The sequence below is a fragment of the Coregonus clupeaformis genome, chromosome 24, assembly GCF_020615455.1.
Source record: "Coregonus clupeaformis isolate EN_2021a chromosome 24, ASM2061545v1, whole genome shotgun sequence".
Classification (NCBI taxonomy): domain Eukaryota; kingdom Metazoa; phylum Chordata; class Actinopteri; order Salmoniformes; family Salmonidae; genus Coregonus; species Coregonus clupeaformis.
This window is the reverse complement of record NC_059215.1, coordinates 51,266,530-51,293,537: the sequence shown is the minus strand read 5'-3', so window position 1 is coordinate 51,293,537 and position 27,008 is coordinate 51,266,530. Positions and strand designations below refer to the sequence as shown.

The following is a 27,008-nucleotide window of genomic DNA, read 5'->3' as shown; positions in this document are numbered from 1 at the left end:
TAATAGTTGTACTTTAATTTACAGTTCAGTAGAGCTCTAAAATGTGCTATTGACAATATTTACTAAAATAATAAAAATGGTAATTTCCCATGCTAATGGAAGCCTTTACCCATGAACGGTGGGCATTACAATTTGGAAGCTTTAAAACATTGCATGAAATATTGCTGTTTTGGTTTTGTAGATGTCATCCATGCATTTTAAATAATAAACACAGCACATACATTGTTTAGCAAAACTGCATTGAATTTAACAGCATTATATTCAACCTTCAAGTACATCCATTACATAAACATTTGTGAGATCATATTACCAATTTTTCCAACTCCTTTTTGTCGTGTTCATTTCCAGGACAAATTGGCCTCTAAAATTGACTCAGTCTTTGTACAAATCCCTCATCATTAGACAACATTCATCTCTAAATAAAATGGATATTATTCCAATTGGGAGTATTGCACAGTGTAAAACTTTGGTTATACCACTTTTTATTCTGTAAAGAACTTGCTGGATAATGTTGACATCTTCCCAGGTCATTTGGTGATTTTGAAGTCACAGCAGAAGCTCTAGTGTATCTTATGGCCTACCTCATATTTCTGTAAACAGTTGGGGATACAAAAGATTGTAGCGAAACCTGTAGTAAAGTTAACTGATAAAGACTGTGATGGACAATCATCTTGGCTAAATGGTGCCAGAAATATGATTATCTATTTGTAACCAGTAGTTTAATTTCTCCTCGTCAACTAGCCTCTTCAGTTGAACTGATTTAACTGGGACATAGTAAACGTGATAGCTTTTACCTCACATGTTTGAGGACAGTCAGTGCAACACAGTACAGTAACGTACTGATATAATTGGACAAACTTCAACTGTATATAAAGTGCAACATGTTGAACTGTATGATCCACTGAATGACGGATGTGATGACTTGTCAATTGAATCTACGTGATCTATCAAATAGATGACAGCTTTTTTTGGACTTATAAATTAATGAATACCCATTGATTATTTAAAAATACTACTTATTAATGCCTCATGTTGGAAAAAGATATGTGCGTTTAACACAATCAATTCATTATTTTTACGATGGTATTTATTTTGATGGATAAAACATTGTAGGCCCTATGTGGCTAGAGGTTGTGTCCGGTCCTAGTGTAGCCTGCTGATGAGAACGATGCTGTGAGTTTCGGCAGACATTTAATTTGAAGTCAATCAACATGGTTGGGAACTTATTTTTGACTAATTGGATAATGACGTTACAATTGTTTCACACATTATGTGAGAAGGCGCTGTATCGGCCTAGAGGTAACGCAATGCTCTAGCTATGGGTAAATAAAATAAAGGACAATCAATCAAATTCATTTATAAAGCCTAATAAATATATTTTTAAAGCCCTTTTTACATCATCAGTCTAGAACAGAGAGGACAGCATACAGAAAGGCACTTTATAGCTATTTGGACCAGATTTAATATAGTGCATTCTGGAATATTCTTGGCTAATCAGGCTGTGGATGCACTTGAAAGTGTGGGGTGACAACTTGGTATGGCTTCAGTTTGGCTTCTGTTCACATGTAGAATGTTGAGCTTCAACCAAGCCTGTACTTTGAGGGATTTGGGGCCATGTTCCAGTGTGGGTGGAAGCTAATGTATGATTCATACACTAAGCCACATAATAGTCATTGTCAATGCACAGTGATCCTCTACCCAGAGGTCATATTCTTTGAACGTGCTGTAGAATCCTGTTTTTATACCAACCAGATTCTACAATATCACATTTAACATGTAGTGTTAAGATACACCATTGATGGCTGGACCAGCCAGCGGACCACATATTACAGAATGTTGAGTCACCTGACTGTGATGGGGGCTTGAATCTGGGGAGAGAAGTCATTTGTAATTCATCAGTAATTAATTTACGTTCTGGACAATGATTTGTAGAACAATTGCTTGTATCCAGAGTAATTTATTCTTGGATCATATCATGTCTTTGCATTGATGACTTGATGAAGTAATAAACCATATACATTTACTTATAAATATGTTTGAAATTCTTTTAACTCAAAAACTATTCCGTACACATATTTAGAAAACCTTGAAAGTTTGCCTTACCTTTTACAGTTTCCTCAGACAGCATTGGTATTTCCTGATCTGGGAATGCCTATCAGACAGAATCAGTAATTAGTAAACCACATTGGGCCAGTTTCCCAGACAGAGATTAAGCCCAGACCTGGACTAAGAAGCACGTACATTGGAGGTCAATTTTAAGTGCTTTTTAGTCCAAAGCTAGGCGCAACCTATGCCTGGGAAACTGGCCCATTAAATTCAAATCTCACAGCCAGAAGAGATCACTTAGTAACACAATGTGATGAAAGATATTAATAGATTTCCAAACATACCTGTGTCAGTATTTGGGGGCCTATAAAAAAGTCAAGATGTCCAATATTGTAATAAACATATGTAACCATGACGTTAACAAACAGTAATCTACACTATGAGAAGTAGAACATGTAGCATTTACAGAGTATACTGAATATCTCAGGCAATGAAAACAATGAATGGTACAGATTAATTCCAGTAATCTTACCTAAATTGTGTCTTTTTCTCACTATAAATAAACAAACACCAGCTATGGTGGCTATCAGGAAACATATCAGAACACCAGCTATGATTCCAGCTGTGGGAAGTGAGTTTACTCCGCATTCTGAATCCGACCAAGGAGTTCCTGCTTCAATTTCCAAGAATTCACATCTATGTCAAAGACATAAATATAGTTTTTTAAAGATTCTATTTGAGCATAATAATGATTGTATTTTTATATCTTCAGTGGAATAACCATTTCAACTAACTAATAATGTCCACACTTACTCTGTGTGTGGTTGACAAGATGTTAATGATCCATCTGAATACGTTTTACCAGGGCAGTCAACACACACAGTATCTGTAGATGTTGTTCCTGCACAAATACATGTTGAAACGTTAATGAAAAATTCATTTTTATTTAATTCCATTCACTGTAATGATTATTCACACTCAAGTTACCAACTTGACTCAATTGAATTATGACAACACAATTAGTATAATGAGTGAGACAGAAGACCAACCTGTGTGGCTGATGTATTGACCAGGTTTACAGCTGCTGTGTCTCTGGGCTGCTCTACAACCATCCTTAGTTGGGTCTAGACAGTAGAACCCCTCCAGTGTCCCACAGACAGTGTCTGATGAAGGTGTACATCGCTGCTTTACCGTTAAGCCAAAACCTGGGTCACAGTTGTTGGTACACAGTATGCATGCCGTAAGACCATTGGGTTCATCAAGGAAAGTGGAGTCGGTACAGGGGACACAGGAAGTACTTGTAAATTCTGTACAGTGTTTATGTACCTGGTTTCCTGTGGGATAGAAGGTCAGTGTCATGGATTGATTGGTATTGCAATGTATTTTCTTCATAATAATCCATATAGTATACAGAACTGGTCCTTACCTGGCGAACACATAGGACAGCACCTATCAACTATTCTGTACTCTGCTCTACCACATGCGATAGAGAGTTCAATGTTTAGAAGCGTCAACATGATTGGTAGGTCTATCTGTAAATAGAGAAAATTAACACCAATTTGTAAGTCGCTCTGGATAAGAGCGTCTGCTAAATGACGTAAATGTAAATGTAACACATTACCACTGTTGAAAAATGGGGGAGGGGTCACACATTGGCAAAGCAGGGTTGAAGAGAGTTTGGGGTTAGAGTAGAGATGTGAGAGGAGGAGATTTCAGATTGAGGAGCGATTGACAGTTTCAAATTGAGAGAAAGCATAGTTAAGATTTCCATGTTTTTATTATTCAGGAAATAAATGTTTTATTCTTATTCTTATTATTTTTTTTTTGGGGGGGATAGATCAGCTTAATATTGCAGAAAGATTGTAACTTCCATCAATGTAATTGTCTGCATCACTTCCAATCCCCCGTGTTTTTTATATATATACTCCCCTTTATTACTTTTCAACCCCGCCATCCTTTCCCTACTTGGAGTAAATTAGTGAACAACAATGCCCAGGCCTCTACTTCCAGCCTATACTTACTATCTACACCTTACATTCAATTTTACAATAATTCTATTTTATTTGTTTTGCTCCTGAACTTCTTCTACTCTCAACCTCTCCGATCATTTTCATGATGTCCATCCGGTTTGCTTCTAAATGCCATATCTTTCTAACTGTGCTCTTTCCCAAAAGCTCCCAACATACAACCTATATACTTCCTATATACTTATTATGGACACAGTATGCTTACATTATTAGTTATCTTGTTATTATTTATTGTTATTTGTTATTAGTCCCATCCTTCAACTCCATTCAATACCTCCCATCTATCTTCATCTATCTAACACCATCCATATAGGATTTCTATTTGCCATATATATTTCAACCGTACTGTGATGTTTTACAAAACTTCTGAACCTTTCTATTCTCATTGCTTCTACAGATTGTGAATTAAAAATAAACATTTTTGCTAAAAGTATTATTATATTATTGATCGATTGACTATGACTTTTAAGATCACCCAGTAATGCTATCTGCAAGGTTAGCTCCAGGTAAATATTGCAATCCTTTAGCCATTCCTGGACCTGTGTCCAAAAACAAGCTACAAATGGACAGAACCAAAACAAATGATCTAATGATTCTGTCTCTTCACAGCAAAATCTGCAGAGCTGGGAAGATTGTATCCCCCGTACAAATAACATTCTATTGGTAGCAAGAATTGTATATAATAATTTAAATTGAAAGATTCTAATTTTTGAATCCGGTGTCATTTTGCGTGTCAGTTCATAAACACTACGCCATGGGATCGGTACGTCAAAAATCTCTTCCCAACTATTTTGCAATTTATATGGGACGGCTGTCAATCATTTGGTCCTTAAGTGAAACTGATATACTTTTTTTATTTATCACAGTTTTCCTTAACCATTTATGTTCTTTAATGCAAGGCCGACAGACAAGTTCCTTACTTTCTCCCCCTTCCACTTTCCTCTTCCACTTTTGCGGTAAGGCTGCAATTATTTGGTTGTAATTTTGGGTAGAGCAGACATTTCCATATATTTTTGTTAGCTGCATGTGCGACATAACTCCACCAGTCCTACTGATGATATCATTTACGAAGATTATACCTTTTTTAAACATTCTGTTAAAAAATAAAAGGTTTTTTGTCAATTAGTATATTTGAATTTAACCACAATATTTGTTGCATTATTTGTTCTGTCGTTTCTGGAGGATTCAATTGAAATTGCAACCAACTTTCTATGGCTTGTTTTAGAAATAGTGATATTTGGGAGATGATTTCCTTTTCAAATAACTGAAAATGATAGGTTGTAATCTGAATAAAGGGAAAAAGGCCATTCTTGAACATTGGGTGAGACATTCTTACTAATTTGCTTGAGAACCAGTTCGGATTTAAGTATAACTTTTGTATGACTGAAGCTTTTAGTGATAGGTCTAATGCTTTCATATTTAATAATTTCTGTCCTCCGAATTCATATTCATTATAGAAATAGGCCCTTTTAATTTTTTCTGGCTTGCCGTTCCAAATAAAATTGAATATTTTTTTCTCATATAATTTTAAAAACTGTTCGCTAGGCGTAGGCAAGACCATAAGCAAATAGGTAAACTGGGATAATACTAAAGAGTTAATCAGGGTGATTTTTCCACAAATTGACAGGTATTTACCTTTCCATGGTAGCAAGATCTTATCTATTTTTACTAACTTTCTATTAAAATTTATTGAAGTGAGATCATTTATTTCCTTTGGTATATGTATTCCAAGTATATCCACATCACCATCAGACCATTTTATTGGTAAACTACATGGTAATGTAAAAATTGTATTTTTTAGTGATCCAATACGTAATATAGTACATTTGTCATAATTTGGTTGTAATCCAGATAGGTTAGAAAATGTATCTAGATCCTCTATGAGGCTGTGGAGGGATTCTAGTTGTGGATTTAAAAGAAAACATGAATCATCAGCGTACAATAACACCTTTGTTTTTAAGCCCTGGATTTCTAATCCTCTGATATTATTATTGGATCTGATTTTAATAGCTAACATTTCGATGGCCACAATAAATAGATATGCCGATAGTGGACAACCTTTTTTCACTCCTCTTGACAGTTTAAAACTTTCTGAGAAATAGCCATTATTTACTATTTTACACCTAGGGTTACTATACATGATTTTGACCCATTTTATAAGAGATTCTCCAAAATTGAAATGCTCCAGGCATTTATATATAAACCCCAGTCGTACTTTATCGAATGCCTCTTCGAAGTCTGCTAGGAATAGCAGGCCTGGTTTCCCATATTTTCCATAGTGTTCTATTGTTTCCAATACTTGCCTTATGTTATCTCCAATGTATCTTCCATGTAAAAAACCTGTCTGATTAGAATGAATAATATCCGACAATACCTTTTTAATTCTATGCGCTATACATTTTGCATCACAACACTGAAGTGTAAGGGGCCTCCAATTTTTTAAGGGACCTCCAATTCTCATTGGCACCAAAAGTTTAAAAAGTGTTGATAGGGGACAGAATGCGGTCGGACCATCATATAATTGGCATATACATTACTCTTACTGAATTTCCACGTGGGCGAGGATATTGGAAATTTAATCAAAGCCTATTGGATGATAATATATTTATAATTAGCATGTGCCTTTAGAGGCCATGCAATTCAGTACTCATCTCGAAATCTTTATATTTTCCACTTGTATCCTGTTTCAGTAATAATGAGATCAGACCTTCTTCTTGAGTGTCAGATAATCTACCATTTACATAGGAGTGGTTAAAACATGCTAATAACGGTCCTCTTAGTATATCAAAAAAGGTTTGGTATACCTCGACTGGTATGCCATCCAACCCTGGAGTTTTCCCAGACTTAAAGTCTTTAATTTCATCCAGAAGTTCCTCCTCTGTAATTTCACCTTCACATGAGTCTTTCTGTATGGCTGTTAATTTTACATTATCAATAGAAAAAAATCTCTACAATTAGCTTCAGTTAGAGGAGATGGAGGCGACTGAAAAGAAAACATATGCTTAAAGTACTTTGTTTCCTCCTTCAAAATATCATTTGGTGAATCATGGGTGACTCCGTCAATTGTAACCAGTTTCATTAAGTTATTTTTGGTAGCATTCCTATGTTGAAGATTAGAAAATAATTTTGTGAATTTTTCCCCATATTCCATCCAGTTTGCTTTATTTTTATAATATATTACACTTGATCTTTCTTGAATAAGTTTCTCCATTTCTTTTTGTTTTTCCTCTAATTTATTCTGAGCCTCTATGTTACAGTTTTTATTGCCATCTATCTGTTCTGTTAGACTTTCTATTTCCTTTGTTAGTATAAACTCTTTTGACCTAAATTGCTTTTGTTTTCGAGATGAGTACTGAATTGCATGGCCTCTAAAGGCACATGCTAATTATAAATAAATTATCATCCAATAGGCTTTGATTAAATTTCCAATATCCTCGCCCACGTGGAAATTCAGTAAGAGTAATGTATATGCCAATTATATGATGGTCCGACCGCATTCTGTCCCCTATCAACACTTTTTAAACTTTTGGTGCCAACGAGAATGAGATAAGAAAGAAGTCAATACGACTAGCTTGATTGAGTCTCCGCCATGTATATCTCACTAGATCAGTATATTTAAGCCTCCATATATCTACTTGTTCTAATGTATCCATGACATTCACAATTTCCTTAAGAGCATGAGGGTGATTGTTTGTGGTGTGATTTCCTTTACGGTCTATTGAGCTATTTAAAACAGTATTATAATCCCCCACCATAATAATATTGTCTTGAATTGCTTGCAGGGTTGATAATTTATTATATATTGTCAAAGAAGTGTGGATCATCATTATTTGGTCCGTAAAGGTTAATGAGCCATAACTGTTTATGGTCCAATAACATATTTAAAATAATCCATCTACCTTGCGTACAGTGGGGGAAAAAAGTATTTAGTCAGCCACCAATTGTGCAAGTTCTCCCACTTAAAAAGATGAGAGAGGCCTGTAATTTTCATCATAGGTACACGTCAACTATGACAGACAAAATGAGAAAAAAAATCCAGAAAATCACATTGTAGGATTTTTAATGAATTTATTTGCAAATTATGGTGGAAAAATAAGTATTTGGTCAATAACAAAAGTTTCTCAATACTTTGTTATTTACCCTTTGCTGGCAATGACACAGGTCAAACGTTTTCTGTAAGTCTTCACAAGGTTTTCACACACTGTTGCTGGTATTTTGGCCCATTCCTCCATGCAGATCTCCTCTACACGGACTTTCAACTCCCTCCAAAGATTTTCTATGGGGTTGAGATCTGGAGACTGGCTAGGCCACTCCAGGACCTTGAAATGCTTCTTACGAAGCCACTCCTTCGTTGCCCGGGCGGTGTGTTTGGGATCATTATCATGCTGAAAGACCCAGCCACGTTTCATCTTCAATGCCCTTGATGATGGAAGGAGGTTTTCACTTAAAATCTCACGATACATGGCCCCATTCATTCTTTCCTTTACACGGATCAGTCGTCCTGGTCCCTTTGCAGAAAAACAGCCCCAAAGCATGATGTTTCCACCCCCATGCTTCACAGTAGGTATGGTGTTCTTTGGATGCAACTCAGCATTCTTTGTCCTCCAAACACGACGAGTTGAGTTTTTACCAAAAAGTTCTATTTTGGTTTCATCTGACCATATGACATTCTCCCAATCCTCTTCTGGATCATCCAAATGCACTCTAGCAAACTTCAGACGGGCCTGGACATGTACTGGCTTAAGCAGGGGGACACGTCTGCCACTGCAGGATTTGAGTCCCTGGCGGCATAGTGTGTTACTGATGGTAGGCTTTGTTAATTTGGTCCCAGCTCTCTGCAGGTCATTCACTAGGTCCCCCCGTGTGGTTCTGGGATTTTTGCTCACCGTTCTTGTGATCATTTTGACCCCACGGGGTGAGATCTTGCGTGGAGCCCCAGATCGAGGGAGATTATCAGTGGTCTTGTATGTCTTCCATTTCCTAATAATTGCTCCCACAGTTGATTTCTTCAAACCAAGCTGCTTACCTATTGCAGATTCAGTCTTCCCAGCCTGGTGCAGGTCTACAATTTCTGGTGTCCTTTGACAGCTCTTTGGCCATAGTGGAGTTTGGAGTGTGACTGTTTGAGGTTGTGGACAGGTGTCTTTTATACTGATAAGTTCAAACAGGTGCCTAAATACAGGTAATGAGTGGAGGACAGAGGAGCCTCTTAAATAAGAAGTTACAGGTCTGTGAGAGCCAGAAATCTTGCTTGTTTGTAGGTGACCAAATACTTATTTTCCACCATAATTTGCAAATAAATTCATTAAAAATCCTACAATGTGATTTTCTGGATTTTTTTCCCTCAATTTGTCTGTCATAGTTGACGTGTACCTATGATGAAAATTACAGGCCTCTCTCATCTTTTTAAGTGGGAGAACTTGCACAATTGGTGGCTGACTAAATACTTTTTTCCCCACTCTACATCATTGGTGTATCCTATCTGGTGCCAAGTACTGCTGTAGCGTGAAATGATGCCAAGCTACTAAGCTTACAAAACCAAAAACGTTTAACTTACCGTCCATATCGAGCTTTGAAACCGAGCCATGGTTCTCCAATCCTCAACATCTCAGTGGAAGAAGGTCCACCACCCTGGATTCTTACTTTTTAACTATCACAATGGCAACATCTCTGTTGTCGTCCTTCCTCATGTAGACCTTGAGAGTCACACACTAATACAATTATTGGAAAAGTTTAATACCATACAATATTTAAATATTTGCCGTACAATATCTAACAAAATGTTAAATTAGAACTGATCATTTTTGGTTCAAGGGAATTTTATCGTATATGTCAATGTTATGCCAACATATAGAATGTAATGACAATATAATAATAATATAATAATAATAATAAGCCATTTAGCAGACGCTTTTATCCAAAGCGACTTACAGTCATGTGCGCATACATTTTTACGTATATATATATAGAATGTAATGCCAACAATATAGAATGTAATGCCAACAATATAGAATGTAATGCCAACAATATAGAATGTAATGCCAACAATATAGAATGCAATGTCATTTAAAGGGTAGGAAGCATGAGTTTTTACTCACCAGTGTAACAACACAATGTGGTCAAAGACGTAGTTGTAGTCACGATCTGGTTACCTATAAGTACAAACATAGTTATGTTTTGCTGTTATTACATACACTACATGACCAAAAGTATGTGGACACCTAATCGTTGAACATCTCATTCCAAAATCATGGGAATTAATATGGAGTTGGTCCCCCCCTTTGCTGATATAACAGCCTCCACTCTTCTGGGAAGGCGTTCCACTAGATGTTGGAACATTTCTGTGGGGACTTGCTTCCATTCAGCCACAAGAGCATTAGTGAGGTCGGGCACTGATGTTGGGCGATTGGGCCTGGCTCGCAGTCTGCATTCCAATTCATCCCAAAGGTGTTCGATGGGGTTGAGGTCAGGGCTCTGTGCAGGACAGCCAAGCCCGAAACATGAAAAACAGACCCAGACCATTATTCCTCCTCCACCAAACTTTACAGTTGGCACTATGCATTGGGGCAGGTAGCGTTCTCCTGGCATCCGCCAAACCTATTTTGTCTGTCGGACTGCCAGATGGTGAAGCGTGATTCATCACTCCAGAGAACACGTTTCCACTGCTCCAGAGTCCAATGGCGGTGAGCTTTACACCACTGCATCCAACGCTTGGCATTGCATATGGTGATCTTAGGCTTGTTCTTAGGCTGCTCGGCCATGGAAACCCATTTCATGAAGCTCCCGATAAACAGTTATTGTGCTGACATTGCTTCCAGAGGCAGTTTGGAACTCTGTAGTGAGTGTTGCAACTGAGGACAGATTATTTTTATGTGGTTCAGCACTCGGCGGTCCCGTTCTGTGAGCTTGTGTGGCCTACCACTTCGCGGCTGAGCCATTGTTGCTCCTAGACGTTTCCACTTCACAATAACAGCACTTACAGTTGACCGGGGCAACTCTAACAGGGCAGAAATTTGATGAACTGACTTGTTGGAAAGGTGGCATCCTATGACGGTGCCACGTTGAAAGTCACTGAGCTCTTCAGTAAGGCCATTGTACTGCCAATGTTTGTCAATGGAGATTGCATGGCTGTGCGCTCCATTTTATACACCTGTCAGCAACGGGTGTGGCTGAAATTGCCGAATCCACTAATTTAAACTACATAGTTCGTATCACTGAAGTATAATAAGAACTGGAGACTGCGTCCAAGATGTCCGCCCGTTGTTTTCAAGGTAATCTACTCACATTCACATACGCCAATTCATGGACCGTCTATACTCGGATTGCATCCAGTTTATACGGACCAACATCACATGGCACTAGCATTCGGGAGCAGCGCCGATGTCATCACGTCATCCAAAAACATGGCATACATTGGATGAACGCAATATGTTAATATCTGAGTGATGAAAAAAAAAAACACGGCCTCAGCAACAATTATTTGAATAATTCAATGGGATGTTTTGTGCACAAAGGTGATGAATAAAGTGTCTCATTAGGAATTTTCTAATCTGACATCTCTATGCGGCCGTGTATGGAAATTGTCTTTCTGGGCCGGGCGTCAGTTAAACTGCAGTACCAAAGCAAAACTGTAGGAGCAGTCGAAACCGTCCTTCTAGACCGGAACCCTGGCCCCTTGGTTCATATGCTAGTTCAAGTTGGCTAACAGTAGCCACTAGCCATGCTAGCATGTAATTACATTCCAGACCAAATGTTGGCGGTGATGAGCAAGATATACATCAGGTAATCCATCAATCACAGGAAGTGTGATGTAAACAAGGAGCACGTTCGGCCAGGCAGCATCACAGATAGAACAATGAGCCAGATTAATTACCTGATGTATAAATCTGAAGCATCCGGTTGGCATTTCCACTCACTACCAAATATGGTGATGAGAGGAAACCCAGTGGCCGGCAGTGGGAGAAGATGGAGCGAGATGGATTTTGGCCGACATTCTGCTAATTTTCTCATCAATGAAACATTTGATCTCAATACAGTTTTCTGTTCCCAAAACTAGAACCTATTATGAACAGAGTGGACTACGTTTTGTAGACTTTACCCTTTGCCGAAGTTTATTTTATTTTTTAATTGCGTTGTTCAGAAGGAGTGAAAGTTATTGCACACGTGCACTTCACAGAGTAGGCGTTCCCTAACAGAAATATGCAAATACATGCTCGAACGCGCCAATAGAATCTCGCTAGCTCGTGCTTGGCTCTGCCCACCTCCCTGCTTGTTCTGCCCACTATGATTAATTTGCTTCCATTGGAAATGACAAGATGTGGTCCATCTTGGTTAGTTATAAAAATCTTTGGCAGCATGCTCTTCAGACTTTGTCACTTATCTAGTGGGAACCTGTTAGCACAGCAGGCTCTGGTGCCTTGTTGCAGTGGGCTCAAAACGAAAGAGAAAATCATACCTGCTTGCTCTTATTGTGTAGTACCTCGTCTTTTTTGTTTTGTCAACTTTTCGGGATGTTCTCTGTGAAGTAGGCTACGGGAGTTTTGTAACTTTTTCCACCTTGGCTTAGTGCTAGCACGCTAGCTGACATCTAGAATCTGTTTTGGATTACCCCGACACGTCATCGGCCAGTGAAGCACCGCCTCCCCCTGGCTTTGTTCGCTAACTCAGTCTGCACGCTTTTAAAGCTGCAATATGTAACTTTTTGAGTGACCCGACCAAATTCACATAGAAATGTGAGTTATAGATCTGTCATTCTCATTGAACAGAAGTCTAAGAAGAGCTATTTCTATGTTTCCCGTTCTTAAGTTTAGTTTTTGCGTATTTTACTTTCGTTTTTGTACACCAGCTTCAAATTGCTGAAAATACAATATTTTTGGTTATGGAAAAGATACACTATATATACACACACAACGTATGTTGACACCAATGTTCACTTTTCGGCACTGAACTAATTTCAGGTCTGCTGAGCGCAAACTTTAACGTTGTGAAAATTCTGTGCAACACTGAGGCTGTACCTGCTTTCAGTTACAGTTTTAACAGTGGCCACGTAGGCTACTGTGGCTATTTGATCATAATGTAGGCCTACCAGAATGGCCTACCATCAAAAACAATGGAGAAAATGCATCCCATAACATTTTAACATGGCAATAGCTGTTATCATTCAGCCTACAGTAGCAGCCAATGTGTGGTGTTCAATGTAGACCTACATTCCATTAGACTTTGGAAAAAAGCATTCAGGGCTTGACATTAACCTGTTTATCCACTTGTCGTTCAGACAAAGAGGTGACTGAAAATGTGTTATTTGATGCAAGAAACAACTTTACAAAATGCACTATTATTACAGAGAATCAGACAAATTATGCTACCCTCTGCCAATTGGCTACTTGGCTTATTCAAGCCTGTCTCAAAATACAACACTGCCCCTTTTAAGGCAAAAAAACTTTAACTGACTTGCTTTTCAAAGATGTCTAGAAATGTACACATTTTGTGCTCTTGTAGAAAGCCATCACTCCCATATTGCTGACTGCAAATTATCTATAACTGGGCTAATAACTCACTAACTAGTAAAGGATATGAACTAAATGTGCACACGTGGCTACATGCGCTTGTTTTGAGATTAAAGCGAGAGCTGCATCTACTCACAACCGGCTCATAGTGTAAACAGTCCAGTTCAAAGTAAATGGCACAGGACCATCTGCATATAGGCCTACTGCAGCTCTGATTGGTTATGCCGCAGGCAGAGTACGGGCTGAGTGGTGCGTTGGGACTTTTGATGTGTATACTAACGCAAAGCCATATGTGACTTGTTTCAGGAAACTAGGCCAATGTCATTCGACACTACTGCACAGGAGAGGCATTTGAATGTAAACATTTATTTTTTATCGAAATACGTTTTTGGCAGAAATGCCTGCTGGAACATGTGAACTTTCAATAACAAACTTGTATGCAATCTGTAAATACGAATTAAATTGTTCAATTACGAGTTGGTTTAGCCACGGAAAAAGACAGGAACCTTCCTGCTAGCCATGATTGGCTGAGATAATGGATGGGCTGGACATGCCGTGATATAAGTTCGGATTGGTCTGCCATGTAGCACGCTTCTGTCTATAACATGAACCTGCTCAGTATGTGTAGGTAATCCTTTCTTACACGGCTATATTGAAAGATATCACGAAGAACTGCATAAGTGTTGCTAATGTGCTCCACTTTCTGGAGGACCGAGTTTTGAAATCAGTTGAATGCCCGGTGGAAGCAGAGTATGATAGCTAAGGAGATGGAGAAAATTCAGCCGTTTGATTGCAAATAATGCGGAGGGAGTCGAAAAGAGAACACACATAAGAAGGCTGTTGTATAAAACACCTGTCTCCGGATTACATCTTCAAACTAAGGGCAACCATGGCATCCATGACAGAGAGGGAGAAGCGTTCATCCATGTATACGGGTAAGAGAGTCTAGCTAGCTACATTTTCAGATATTATACGTTTCTAATTTTGTAATTGTAAGTTAAAGTGTACTGTTAGCTAGCTAACTAACATTAGCTGGCTGGCTCACTAGCTAACATTACGTGTATGATCTGTGTAGTAATATTATTCGTATCTCAGAGCCATTTGCATTGCTAATTATAGCCTAATGTTAGCTAGCTAGCTAACATTTAATCTAGCTAGTTGGTTAGCTTTAGCTAACATGACCTGCACCAAAGTCAAATTCGGATAAGACGTTAGGCCAACGAGACAGTGTCCAAGTTCTAAAATGTTCCGGTAGAATGCCCTGCTTTTATTTCGTAAAACTCACAACTGTAAGCTATTTTCTGTAATTAGCTCGCCATTAACTTGTAAATAATGATCTTGTGAGTTTATTTTACGTAATAACAAATACAAATTAGTTAAAGTTAAGATGTCAGGTATACAGTAGAATATGGTCATTATTTGAACTGGCTAGCCAGCTAACTTAAAGTTAGCTAGCTAGCCAACAAGCTACAAACTAACCAAATAATTGTTTAGAAAGTTGCTTTTAGTTGCCTGGTTTGCTAGATTGACATAAACCAAATTCATTTTTAAATATGGATGGGTTTATTGGTGTTAAAATACACCAGTCATGCAGCCTGTCGTTTTTTGTGTTTATACTTTTTCATAACAACAAGTTTGATGTTGGACCACAATAGAATGTTCATGATGTCACTGCGACAACTGTCTACAGATATGTTGATAGACGTAGTATAAACCAGCCTTTAGTCTTGCAATCTTTGGTTGTTTAATACACTACTGTACTCACTCTGTATAGCACATTTAAAGAAATGGTGGGGCTAAGGCTTATGAGGGTGTGAATGATGCTGAATGGGTGTAGACAAAGAAGAGCTCTCAAGTAGTCTGCCAGATCAGAGGCAGTAGATGACCATGGATGTTCTCTTGATAAGTGCATGAATTGGACCATTTTCCTGTCCTGCTAAGCATTCAAAATGTAACAAGTCCTTTTAGGTGTCAGGGAAAATCTATGCAGTAAAAAGTACATTATTTTCTTTAGGAATGTAGGTTAGTAAAAGTAAAAGATGTCAAAAATAAAAATAGTAAAAGTACAGATACCAACAAACTACTGAAGTAGTACTTGAAAGCATTTTTACTTAAGTACTTTACACCATCGCTAATTAAGTAGTTCTTTACTATTTATATTTTTGACTACTTTTACTTCACTACATTCCTACAGAAAATAATGTACTTTTTACTCCATACATTTTCCGTGACACCCAAAGGTACTCATTACATTTTGAATGCTTCTCAAGAGAACATCCCTGTTCATCTCTACTGCCACTGATCTGGCGGAATCACTAAACACAAATGCTTCATTTGTAAATTATGTCTGAGTGTTGGAGTGTGCCCCTTGCTATCCGTAAATAAAAAAGAAAAAGAAAATGGTGCCTTTTGGTTTGCTTATTATAAAGAATTTGAAATCATTTCTACTTTTACTTTTGATACCTAAGTATATTTTAGCAATTACATTTACTTTTGATACTTAAGTATATTTAAAACCATATACATTTAGACTTTTACTCAAGTAGTATTTGACTGGCTGACTTTTACTTGAGTCATGTTCTATTAAGGTATATTTACAATTATTCAAATATGACCATTGCGTACTTTTTACACCACTGCATACGACCGAATCGAGCCGGTCGGGTCACCTATGTTACATGTAGTTACGTTTATGCTACCTAACGTTACCCTTTAAGCCTGTATGTAGCTAAAAAAAACAACGCTGACCAGCCTCTTGGTGTTTGTATTTTATCATGTATGTAGATAGCCAATAAAGTAGCTAGGTTAGCATAATGAAGGTACAATAATGTAACTTTGATAAACTACCATTTGTCTTGGCTACACAAACGTCTGGACAGTGCATGCACTTCAATGAACCGTGGCGTGTGTCCTTTAGGGCTAGCACCAACTTCAACGTTAAATACTACTTTAGCTAACGTTTCATTTCGAACACGAAAATCATGTTGCAAAATACGATATTACACATATTTAATCAATATTGAATACACTTTTCCTACACATGTAACAGAGAAGTCTTACCTGTCCTGATGAACTCGGACTAGTTTACACTTTGATTATGAGGGCCTTTCCATGGTTAGTGCTCAGATTTTTTTAACCCTTCCCACCTTCTCCTTATTTGGTGTAATGGCGTTTGCAAAAATTATATTTGCATTCCGCCACCTACTGTACTGGCGGATTAAAAAAATAAAAACTCCATACAAACTATCAGTGACGAAATGTTCATTAAACTAAATCAACCTGCTTTTTTGTTTAATCAGTTCACTACACAGGCTCAGAAGGATCATGTGATGGCGGGACATTTCCTGGCAACAGTAGTCCTTTTTAATATTTTGTTATTTTGTTATTGCAGAAACATCAGCATACCTACAAGAAGTATACAAACAGACAATGATAACATTTGCTAGCCTGTATAACAAATTACAGATTATACAAATACCTTAAAAGATACACACATATTGATTGTTTTAACAGCTTTCTTATTGGAAGAATGTAGATAGTGTATGGCTTGACAATTGTGTTAACCAAGAGTTTGTGTGTGGTTCTGAAAAAGGGAGTGGTCAGAGGAGTGCAACCACACAGCACTACTGAGCAGCACCATTTAGCAGACGCTTTTATCCAAAGCGACTTACAGTCATGCGTGCATGAACTTGAATGTATAATGCATCCACACGGCTCATTGCTAACAAAATACCCACATAATTTATACAGAATACATCCATATAACCACAGGATATATAAGACTCGTGTCGTAGTAAATATATTATGTTATAGCTTGGTCTGGCTAAAATTTTGTGCATGACCCATCTTGTGTTGGGCCTTCGGATTTAATACAATGGACAAAGACTTCTATCTTGTCGGCCTTGTCAGCAGGTGGCTAAGAACAACACCCACGCCATAGGTCTCTCAGTCCTTCCAACTCACGAGTTTTCCCATGACACACACAAACACAAACACACACACACACACACACATTATTACTGATAACACACGCACACACAAAATCCCCTCTTTCGGCTGAACATTTTCCTATGACACACACAAACACAAAACACACACACACACACACACATTATTACACACACACACATTATTACTGATAACACACGCACACACAAAATCCCTTCTTTTAGGCTGAACATCTGAAGACAGACAACCCGACTCAGAGCCAATGCAATGGAAGTGACCTCGACCAACTCATCAGGACCAATCAGAAGATCAGAACTCCTAGAATCAACCTACTTTATTTTATTGTATAAAATGTCAGCACACAATGTTTAGGGCGCGCTCTCAGATATCTCCCTACGAGGTTGACGAACGGGTCCGTGCACGCTATTTACAGATATCTTTACCTCTGAATAAACTGCCTTATATTATACAATCATCCACCTAGTCCGAAAGTCTCTACTTGGTCTCCGTTCTCCAGTAAACTTGTTTTATCAACAAAACTTGGTAGCAGAGGAGGGTTTTCTAACTCTGAATTCGGTCCATAAAAGTTGATAGAGACAGGAGACAAGTAAGAGACGGATCTGAAAGGACGGGTGACCTGTCCGCAGGAGCAGCCGGGAATCCAGCTCGCCTCAGGAAACTGATCTAGACGGCCGTCAATACAAAGGTAAGCAGAACCTGTTAAAACAAAATCTGCATATTGTATTGTAGGATAAACCCAAATTATGATCAGTAGTACTGGGCGTGAGTATGGATTACTGATAAATTTATAACATATCTATTATGACTCAAAAGGCACATATGTAAAGATATCTGCATTTTTAGGTTCTTACTGTTGAAATGTGACTCTCTAGGGGAGGAGTCTAGTTACAGGTTGTGGTTCACGAGAGACGGACCCTTTTATTTTTTGCTGTTGATATCTGAAATCTTAGGTTTTTACTGTTGAAATGTGACTCTAAGAGAAGAAGTCTAGTTACAGTGGTTTTATTTCCTGTTGAAATGCGGCTTTCTAGTGAGAAGCCTATTACAGTTTTTGGTTCACAAGCGATGGACCCTTTTATTTGATCCACAAGAGAAGGATCTGGTGACTTGATAAAAAGATTCAGATAGTCGGGTTGAGTTAATTCCGTGAGAATCCAAGTCCAGAAAAGGTTCTCCCGACTAGACGCCAGTTGAATGGTTTAAACGACTGGGAGTCTCCTTGAGGAGAATCAAAAAATAATAATAAAAATACAAGTTCAGATAGTCGGGCAATTTGGTTGACGTGGCACTCAACTATATGTACTGTGAGGAACTTAAACTGAATTCGTGTTGATGCTGATATGTAATGAAAAATGTAATTGTTGAAATGATAACCTGAATGTTGTGTAAGATTGGCCGTTTCATGAGACTAACTAGTTGATAACTTTTAAGAGGACCACCGAGTCCTATTTTGCCTGTTATGTAGCCGCTGCGCTAAAAGCTGACTTGAACTTTTTCCCTCTTGCGGTGTTGGTATTTCAATAATTCCTAGAATTAGATAGATAATTATTTTGGAAGCGCTCGAGTTTGCTAATATATTCTTCCAAAAGGGCGATTCTGATACCTTTTGGGAAAATATATAATAATTCGAATAATTGAAAAACAATAATAACTTTTGCAAAATAATTCCCAAAATTAAATTGATAATTATTTTGGGAGCGCTCGAGTTTGCTAATATATTGTTCCAAAAGGGCGATTCTGATACCTTTTGGGAAAATATATAATAACTCGAATACCTGAAAAACAATAATAACTTTTGCTAAATAAATCCCTAGAATTAGATTGATAATTATTTTAGGAGCGCTTGGGTTTGTTGGTGTATTCTTCCAAAAGGGCGATTCTGATACCTTTTGGGAAAGTATATAATAGCTCGAGTACCTGAAAGACAACAATGATTTTTGCAAAATAATTCCTGGGATTAAATTGATGATTGTTTTGGGAGCGCTCGGGTTTGTTAATGTATTCTTCCAAAAGGGCGATTCTGATACCTTTTGGGAAAATATATAATAGCTCGAATAACTGAAAAACAATAATAACTTTTGCTAAATAATTCCTAAAATTAAATTGATAATTATTTTGGAAGCGCTCGAGTTTGTTAATATATTGTTCCAAAAGGGCGGTTCTGATACCTTTTGGGAAAATATATAATAATTCGAATAATTGAAAAACAATAATACCTTTTGCAAAATAATTCCTAATAATAAAGCATTGAACATTTTTTGTGTACGAGGGTGGGACATCAGAGATAAATCTCAGTCAGCGCCAAGAATACATTGCTGGATTCGGCCAGTGACGGGCTAAGAGCACCAAGATAGTCTAATAAACTGTATAACCATGGCAACCACTACCGTCCCAAAACTCAAATTTAATGAATATCTAGATCAAAGAATACAGGATAGAGCGGGAGGGAAAGAACAGTATAAGACAGTAAAGAAAGTGTGGGAGGGAGTGAAACTCAAATGGACACAGGCAGGTTACTTTAGCGGGGGTGCCCCGCCTAAAGGGCAACTCACCTTTATGAAGAAAGGACTAGAGGTGGCAGTTGAGAAAGCCGAGGAAGAGCTGAGAATAGGGACATGGGCAATAGTGGAGAGCAGGAGGGTGCAACCAAAGAAAACAGATACGATGTGTGTGGCCACTGAAGCAGCTTCCCCAGAGGCCAGTGCCAGCACCACTCCTGGCCCCACCTCACTATACAGCCTAACAGGCACCATGACTTTTGGCCCACAACCACGACCATGGCCTCAGCAGGGCACCCCATTAGGTCCTCCAAAAGGAGGGAACTACCTGTGTTACAATTGTGGAGGAGCTGGACATTTTAGGCGTGATTGTAAGGAATACCCACAATTTAACCATCAACCCCAATGGAGGGGAAGAGGCAGAGGTACACCACAATGGAGAGGTAGAGGAAGGGGAGGACCCCCACAATACCAGACTCAATGGAGACGGCCAAGGCCACAAGGTAATGGGGGGGCCTGTTACAATTGTCATCAATATGGCCACTCTGTCAGATGGTGTCCATTACCACCTAGTCCTCAACAGCAACACTGGCTGGCAAACAGGGGTAGAGGTTATGCCTTCAGATCAAGAGGAGGCCCAAGACCGATGTACCAGCCACATGCTGCCCTACCAGCATATAACCACCCACAACAAGACCCAAACCAACAGCCTAACCAGCAGCCAGCTCCTACCTTCCAGGGCATGTCAGACGAATATCCTCCCTGGCCCTGAAGCTGCCCACCACCACAGAACGGGAATGGGGGTCAGCATTTTCCACTTCATACTGAACCAACTGTCATGTGTGAAGTGGAGGGAGTTACCCACCAATTTTTGGTGGATACAGGATGTACGTACTCTGCCATAAGATCTCGTCAACCACTCTCTTCGGAATCAATACAGGTGGTGGGGGTATCAGGAACACCCGAAGCACAAAACAAGACCATACCATTGCTCTTCCAATGGGGCCCTTCCAATTTGAAGCATCAATTCCTATATTGTCCCAACTGTCCAATCAACCTATTAGGAAGGGACCTATTGTGCAAACTGAAATGTTCAATCTACCTTACCGAAAAGGGTGTGGAGGTTTCCATTGATCCCATTACCTCCACACCAGTTCATCCAGTTAGGTGCTGATGCTACCCATCATCCCAACCCCAGTGCTCTCCCTGACCCAAGAAATATACTGGTTGAAGTGCATCGAATCCGGCCAAGGAACCCCTGAGGTTCAATTCAAGTTCAACCAGCTGAGACAACTCATTTACACATTTCACCCATACAAGACTCCTCAAGCTGAAATACACTGTACACTTAATGTGACTGATAATGATGTCAACCCATATACCGATGACTGGGATGAAAACATGATGCACCTGACACCAACAATCAGATGTTGTACCATAGTGTGTGGACAGGAAGGAGAGTTACCTGGACACCTGAAGCATCAACAGCGTTTGCTCTCCTAAAAACCGATCTCTCGGTGGCAGCAGCTCTGACAGCACCCGACTACAAAAACAAATTTCATCTTGATGTTTCTGAAAAGGAGGGGTTCACTTCTTCCATCCTTTTTCAGAAACAAGAGGGGGAGAGAAGAGTACTGATGTATCATTCCTCTAAGTTGGACCATATTGAAGCAGGTCAGACAACATGTTCCAGGTACGTGGCTGCAGTGGCAAAAGCTATTGAAAAAACCGCCCACCTGGTAATGTGCCACAAATTGGAAATCCATACGCACCATGGGGTTGCAGCATATCTGATGAGCAAGGAATTCACGTTCAGCGCTGAAAGAAAGAACAAAATCCAGAATAAATGCACCCAATCACACATTACTTTTGTCAACACCGACAAAAACATGGCAGACGCACTCAATGCAGAAGAAGGGTTGGCACACTCCTGCGAAGAGAGGGCGGCACAGGAACTGAAACTGCGACCAGACTTGGGAAACGAACCCCCTTACCAATCCTGATCTATGGTTGTACACCGATGGATGCTGCTATAGAGGAGAAGAAGGGAACATAGCAGCATATGCAGTGGTACAGCAGCTTCCAGACGGGTCACACGTGACCCTGGAATCAGACATCATCCCACAACCTGCCTCAGCCCAACTAGCTGAGATCATTGGTTTGACTCAAGCCCTGGAAAAGGCTGAAGGAAAGACTGTGAACATCTACACTGACTCAGCATATGCTCATGGAGCAGTCCATACAGATGGACCACAATGGGTCAGACGTAACTTCACCACAACAGGAAACCTTCCGATCAAACACAAGGCACAAATGGAGAGACTGATAAAAGCAGTCTCACTACCTGAGCAGGTGGCCATCATGAAGTGCAAAGGACATCAGCAACTCAAGAACAAAGTCAGCGAGGGAAATGACGCAGCTGACAAAGCAGCCAAGAAAGCTGGGGGCTACACTCCAAGACAGATGGTGCTGCAGACTCAACCAGCTAGAACAGAACTCACAGACCAACACATAAAGGAACTACAATTCACAGCGGGCCCGTATGAGCACTCGGTATGGGGACAGATGGGAGCCACCAAAGGACCTGATGAACTTTGGAGATGCCATGACGGCAGGTTGGTGGCCCCAGCTAATCTCTGTCCCGAGCTGATACGTGAGGCTCATGGGCCCACCCATGAAGGGAAACTCAAAACTTTACAGAAGGTTTCCCATATTTGGTGGCACCCACACATTAAGGACATGACAGACTTGTTTTGTGATGAGTGCAGCATTTGTGGCAGCCACAACCCAAAGAAACCTTTCCAAACACCCATGGGTTCATACCCAGTACCTAATGCATGTTTTCAGGACATTAGCATAGATTACACTGACATGGGGGGCTGATAATGTAACTAATGGGAAAAGGTACTTATTGGTAATGGTAGATCGATTCTCCAAATGGGTTGAGGCAATACCAACAGCACGTGAGGATGCTAGGTCGGTCATTAAGTGGCTGCAGACTGAACTCATACCAAGGTATGGGGTTCCAAGACAAATTCGATCCGACAACGGGTCCCATTTCAGTAACCAACACCTGAGACAGGTGGAGGAGAGGTTCGGCATTGTGCACAAGTTTGGGTCTGTGTACCGGCCGCAATCTCAGGGCCTCGTGGAACGCGCCAATCAAACTTTGAAGGCTAAGATAGCCAAGGTATGTGCAGGTTCAAAGTTGACGTGGGTTGAAGCTCTGCCCCTGGCGTTGATGGCCATGAGAGCCTCTCCAGGAGCAGGCACCCATCTCTCTCCACATGAGATTATGACTGGTAGAGTCATGCCTGGTCCACCAAGGAGGGAGGTCATATGCCCGCCCTTGATGTACAACAAATTGTAATGTCTGAATATGTGAGAAAACTAACGGAACTCTCTGCAGCTCTCTCCAAACAGATTCACAAGGTCCAAGAGGGGGAGCTGACGGGAGATCCGGCGCTGCTGAAGGTAAAAGTTGGCGACTGGGTAAGGATCAAGGTTCACAAGAGAAAGTGGCAAGATCCCAGGTGGACTGGACCGTACGAAGTGAAGGAGGTTACTTCACACTCAGTCCAGGTCAAGGGTAAATCAGGCGCACCTTGGCACCACTTGACACATTGTACACCAGCACCAACTCCTTCCAGAACCCTGACTGAAGTCAGAAGTGATTTAATCACATTAAATTCGGATCAAATTCTTGACACCAACACTATCTGAATATGTGGAGGAGACTCCCATCTTCAGATACTGGAGGGGAAAGACAGAGGAGGGACAGACCACCATGGGAGAGACTGGGGTGCTCTGCTCCACTCCTTGTTTTGCTGATTGTAACTATTGGGGTTACTCTAGGAATCATACTCTGGTCAGTACAGCACATGACACAGACACCCATTACACCCACTAGTAAACCTAACGACACATTCAATGCCACAACCATACGTCCGATCAACCTGCACTCCGACACATTGAGCCCAGATCAGAATGTAAGCCACAGCCACCACGTAAATAAACGACAAGTTGTCTCTAACACCCTTTCCTGTGGGCCCAGACAATTGTATAGAAGCACCACATTATGTATACCCTTTAATGTTACCACTACTGCGACAGTGCCGTGGGTAGACTTCAGAGACCTTTCCTACTACCGTGACTGGGACTGGTATATGACAGTGGGGGACACCCATAGCGATTGGACTTGGACAAACTTGGTATGTGAGACTAATTATGACTGGTCCAGTTGCACCTCTACTACATTAGGAAAACAATGGAGGAAACTCTTGACTTTGACAAAAAGCTCTAAAGGACTCAAATTTACTATCTATCCTGGTATTGCATTAGGCTGCCAGGACTTTAGACTTGCTCCTTATGTAAGCTGTACCACTGCACCAGTCCATTGGAATGTTCGAATTTGTCATATTAATAACACAAAAGCACAGGCTATTAATGAAAATGGTAATAAGAATAATTCTATTATTTTACTTACCACTCCACCTACTTTGGATGATGCAATCCTGACCGCTACAGGTGTCTCCGGCCTTTCTAACAACTGGCTCTTGTTGACTGAGGAAGCGGCAAAGGTGACTCATCAGAGTTGTGTGGTTTGTATGGAGGCACGGCCATTGCTTCGCATTATCCCTGCCGCCATTACGCCAGAATGCTTCCTGTCTGTCATGAAACATGACAACCCTTCCGCCAATTGTACACTATGGGGACGTAGTTCATCCCTTGGTTACTAAAGCAACTAAGAAACCAATTTTTTCCCTATCAGGTGGCTAGAGCTAACTTTACCTGTGTTAATCTCACGAAAGGTCTACCATTGTTGGGTATGGTACCTGTTGGATGGTGTCGGTTTATCTATACGCCTAATGCTGAGTTTAAACCTGTTTCCAGGGCTGATGTCTGGTGGTGGTGTGGAGGCGTTCATCTGTTTGATGGACTGCCTGGAAATGCCACAGGCACCTGTGCACTAGTCTCTCTTTTGCTACCAATTTCTGTGTATCCAACAGGTGTTCAGGAGCTGGTGACCCATGTGTCTGACTTAATTCCTACCAGGACCAGGCGCGCTGTGGGCTCCTACTCATGGGGACCCAACCTACATTGATGCAATTGGGGTCCCTAGGGGGTACCAGATGAGTATAAATTGATTGACCAAGTAGCCGCAGGTTTTGAATCTTCATTTTGCTGGTGGTGCACAATTAATAAAAATGTTGACAGAATCAATTATGTCCATTTTAATGTTCAAAAATTAGGCAATTGGACACAACAAGGTTTTGAGGCGGTGCATGGCCAGTTGGCTGCGACCTCTCTCATGGCTTTCCAAAATCGTATTGCTGTCGACATGCTCCTGGCTGAAAAAGGAGGAGTATGTGCTATGTTTGGTGAACAATGTTGTACCTTTATTCCCAACAATACAGCCACAGATGGCAGCTTGACTGTCGCCCTGGAAGGGTTACTGAACTCTTAATGGCAAAATGAAGAGCCACTCAGGGGTGGATACTTCAATGTGGGACTCTTGGATGGATGCGTTTGGTAAATATAAAACGCTTGTTTCTTCTATACTTGTATCCATCTCTGTTTTTGCTGCAATTCTAGTGCTTTGTGGATGCTGTTGCATTCCATGCATACGGACGCTGACAACCAGGATTATAACCACCGCTATTGATCCGCATCCTGCAGATAACGGTCAGATGTTTCCTTTGCTTGCTATTGACGATGCTGACCAAGGATATCTGGATGATGAATAGCATCTAAGCTTTTGTCACGTCTCTTGTGAGACGTGAAGAGGGGGAATGTAAAACTTTATCTTCTGATAAAGTTTTCCTATTTTGCCAAATTGCAGCATTTAAGCTTTATGTCACGTCTCTTGTGAGACGTGAAGAGGGGGAATGTAAAACTTTATCTTCTGATAAAGTTTTCCCTATTTTGCCAATTACACTGTTAGCTTGTGTCACGTCTTAAGTTTTCCTTCTTTACTGTTACTTGGTCACGTCTCTGGGGAGACGTGAAGAGAGGGATTTGTCGTAGTAAATATATTATGTTATAGCTTGGTCTGGCTAAAATTTTGTGCATGACCCATCTTGTGTTGGGCCTTCGGATTTAATACAATGGACAAAGACTTCTATCTTGTCGGCCTTGTCAGCAGGTGGCTAAGAACAACACCCACGCCATAGGTCTCTCAGTCCTTCCAACTCACGAGTTTTCCCATGACACACACAAACACAAACACACACACACACACACACATTATTACTGATAACACACGCACACACAAAATCCCCTCTTTCGGCTGAACATTTTCCTATGACACACACAAACACAAAACACACACACACACACACACACATTATTACACACACACACATTATTACTGATAACACACGCACACACAAAATCCCTTCTTTTAGGCTGAACATCTGAAGACAGACAACCCGACTCAGAGCCAATGCAATGGAAGTGACCTCGACCAACTCATCAGGACCAATCAGAAGATCAGAACTCCTAGAATCAACCTACTTTATTTTATTGTATAAAATGTCAGCACACAATGTTTAGGGCGCGCTCTCAGATATCTCCCTACGAGGTTGACGAACGGGTCCGTGCACGCTATTTACAGATATCTTTACCTCTGAATAAACTGCCTTATATTATACAATCATCCACCTAGTCCGAAAGTCTCTACTTGGTCTCCGTTCTCCAGTAAACTTGTTTTATCAACACTCGACACTGAAATGCTAAATGTCTGAAATGAGATGACAAACAACAGGGTTAGCAGGGTTACAGTTGCTAACTTGCGGTAAAAACGATAATTAGCATAACGGAGTGCGTCCACAACACATGAATTGTAAGAAATATGAACTCACATTTCTGAAGGACATACACTGGCCTTGGCTAAATTAAAGAATGCTAACTGAAGGTCATCACAGGAGATGGCTGGAACTTATCACGGTTTGTGTACTTTC

The 27,008-nt window shown here is 40.1% G+C and overlaps 1 protein-coding gene across 4 annotated transcripts; it reads right to left on the bottom strand.

Moving 5' to 3' along the window:
• Positions 1-27,008, bottom strand: LOC121560512 (tumor necrosis factor receptor superfamily member 14-like). 4 transcript variants are annotated; one of them, XM_045207321.1, is made up of 10 exons: positions 26,910-27,008; positions 10,172-10,225; positions 9,631-9,784; positions 3,473-3,578; positions 3,096-3,380; positions 2,860-2,947; positions 2,579-2,742; positions 2,391-2,410; positions 2,104-2,152; positions 1-1,868 (listed from the first exon to the last, which is right to left on the bottom strand). In XM_045207321.1, exons 3-10 carry the CDS (start codon positions 9,658-9,660, stop codon positions 1,783-1,785), a joined length of 828 nt encoding a protein of 275 aa, XP_045063256.1. In that variant the 5' UTR covers positions 9,661-9,784; positions 10,172-10,225; positions 26,910-27,008; the 3' UTR covers positions 1-1,782. The 4 variants fall into 4 exon arrangements, with proteins under 4 accessions (XP_045063256.1, XP_045063258.1, XP_045063255.1 ...); XM_045207323.1 differs by having other exon boundaries at positions 9,631-9,769; XM_045207320.1 differs by lacking the exon at positions 26,910-27,008 and adding an exon at positions 16,640-16,734.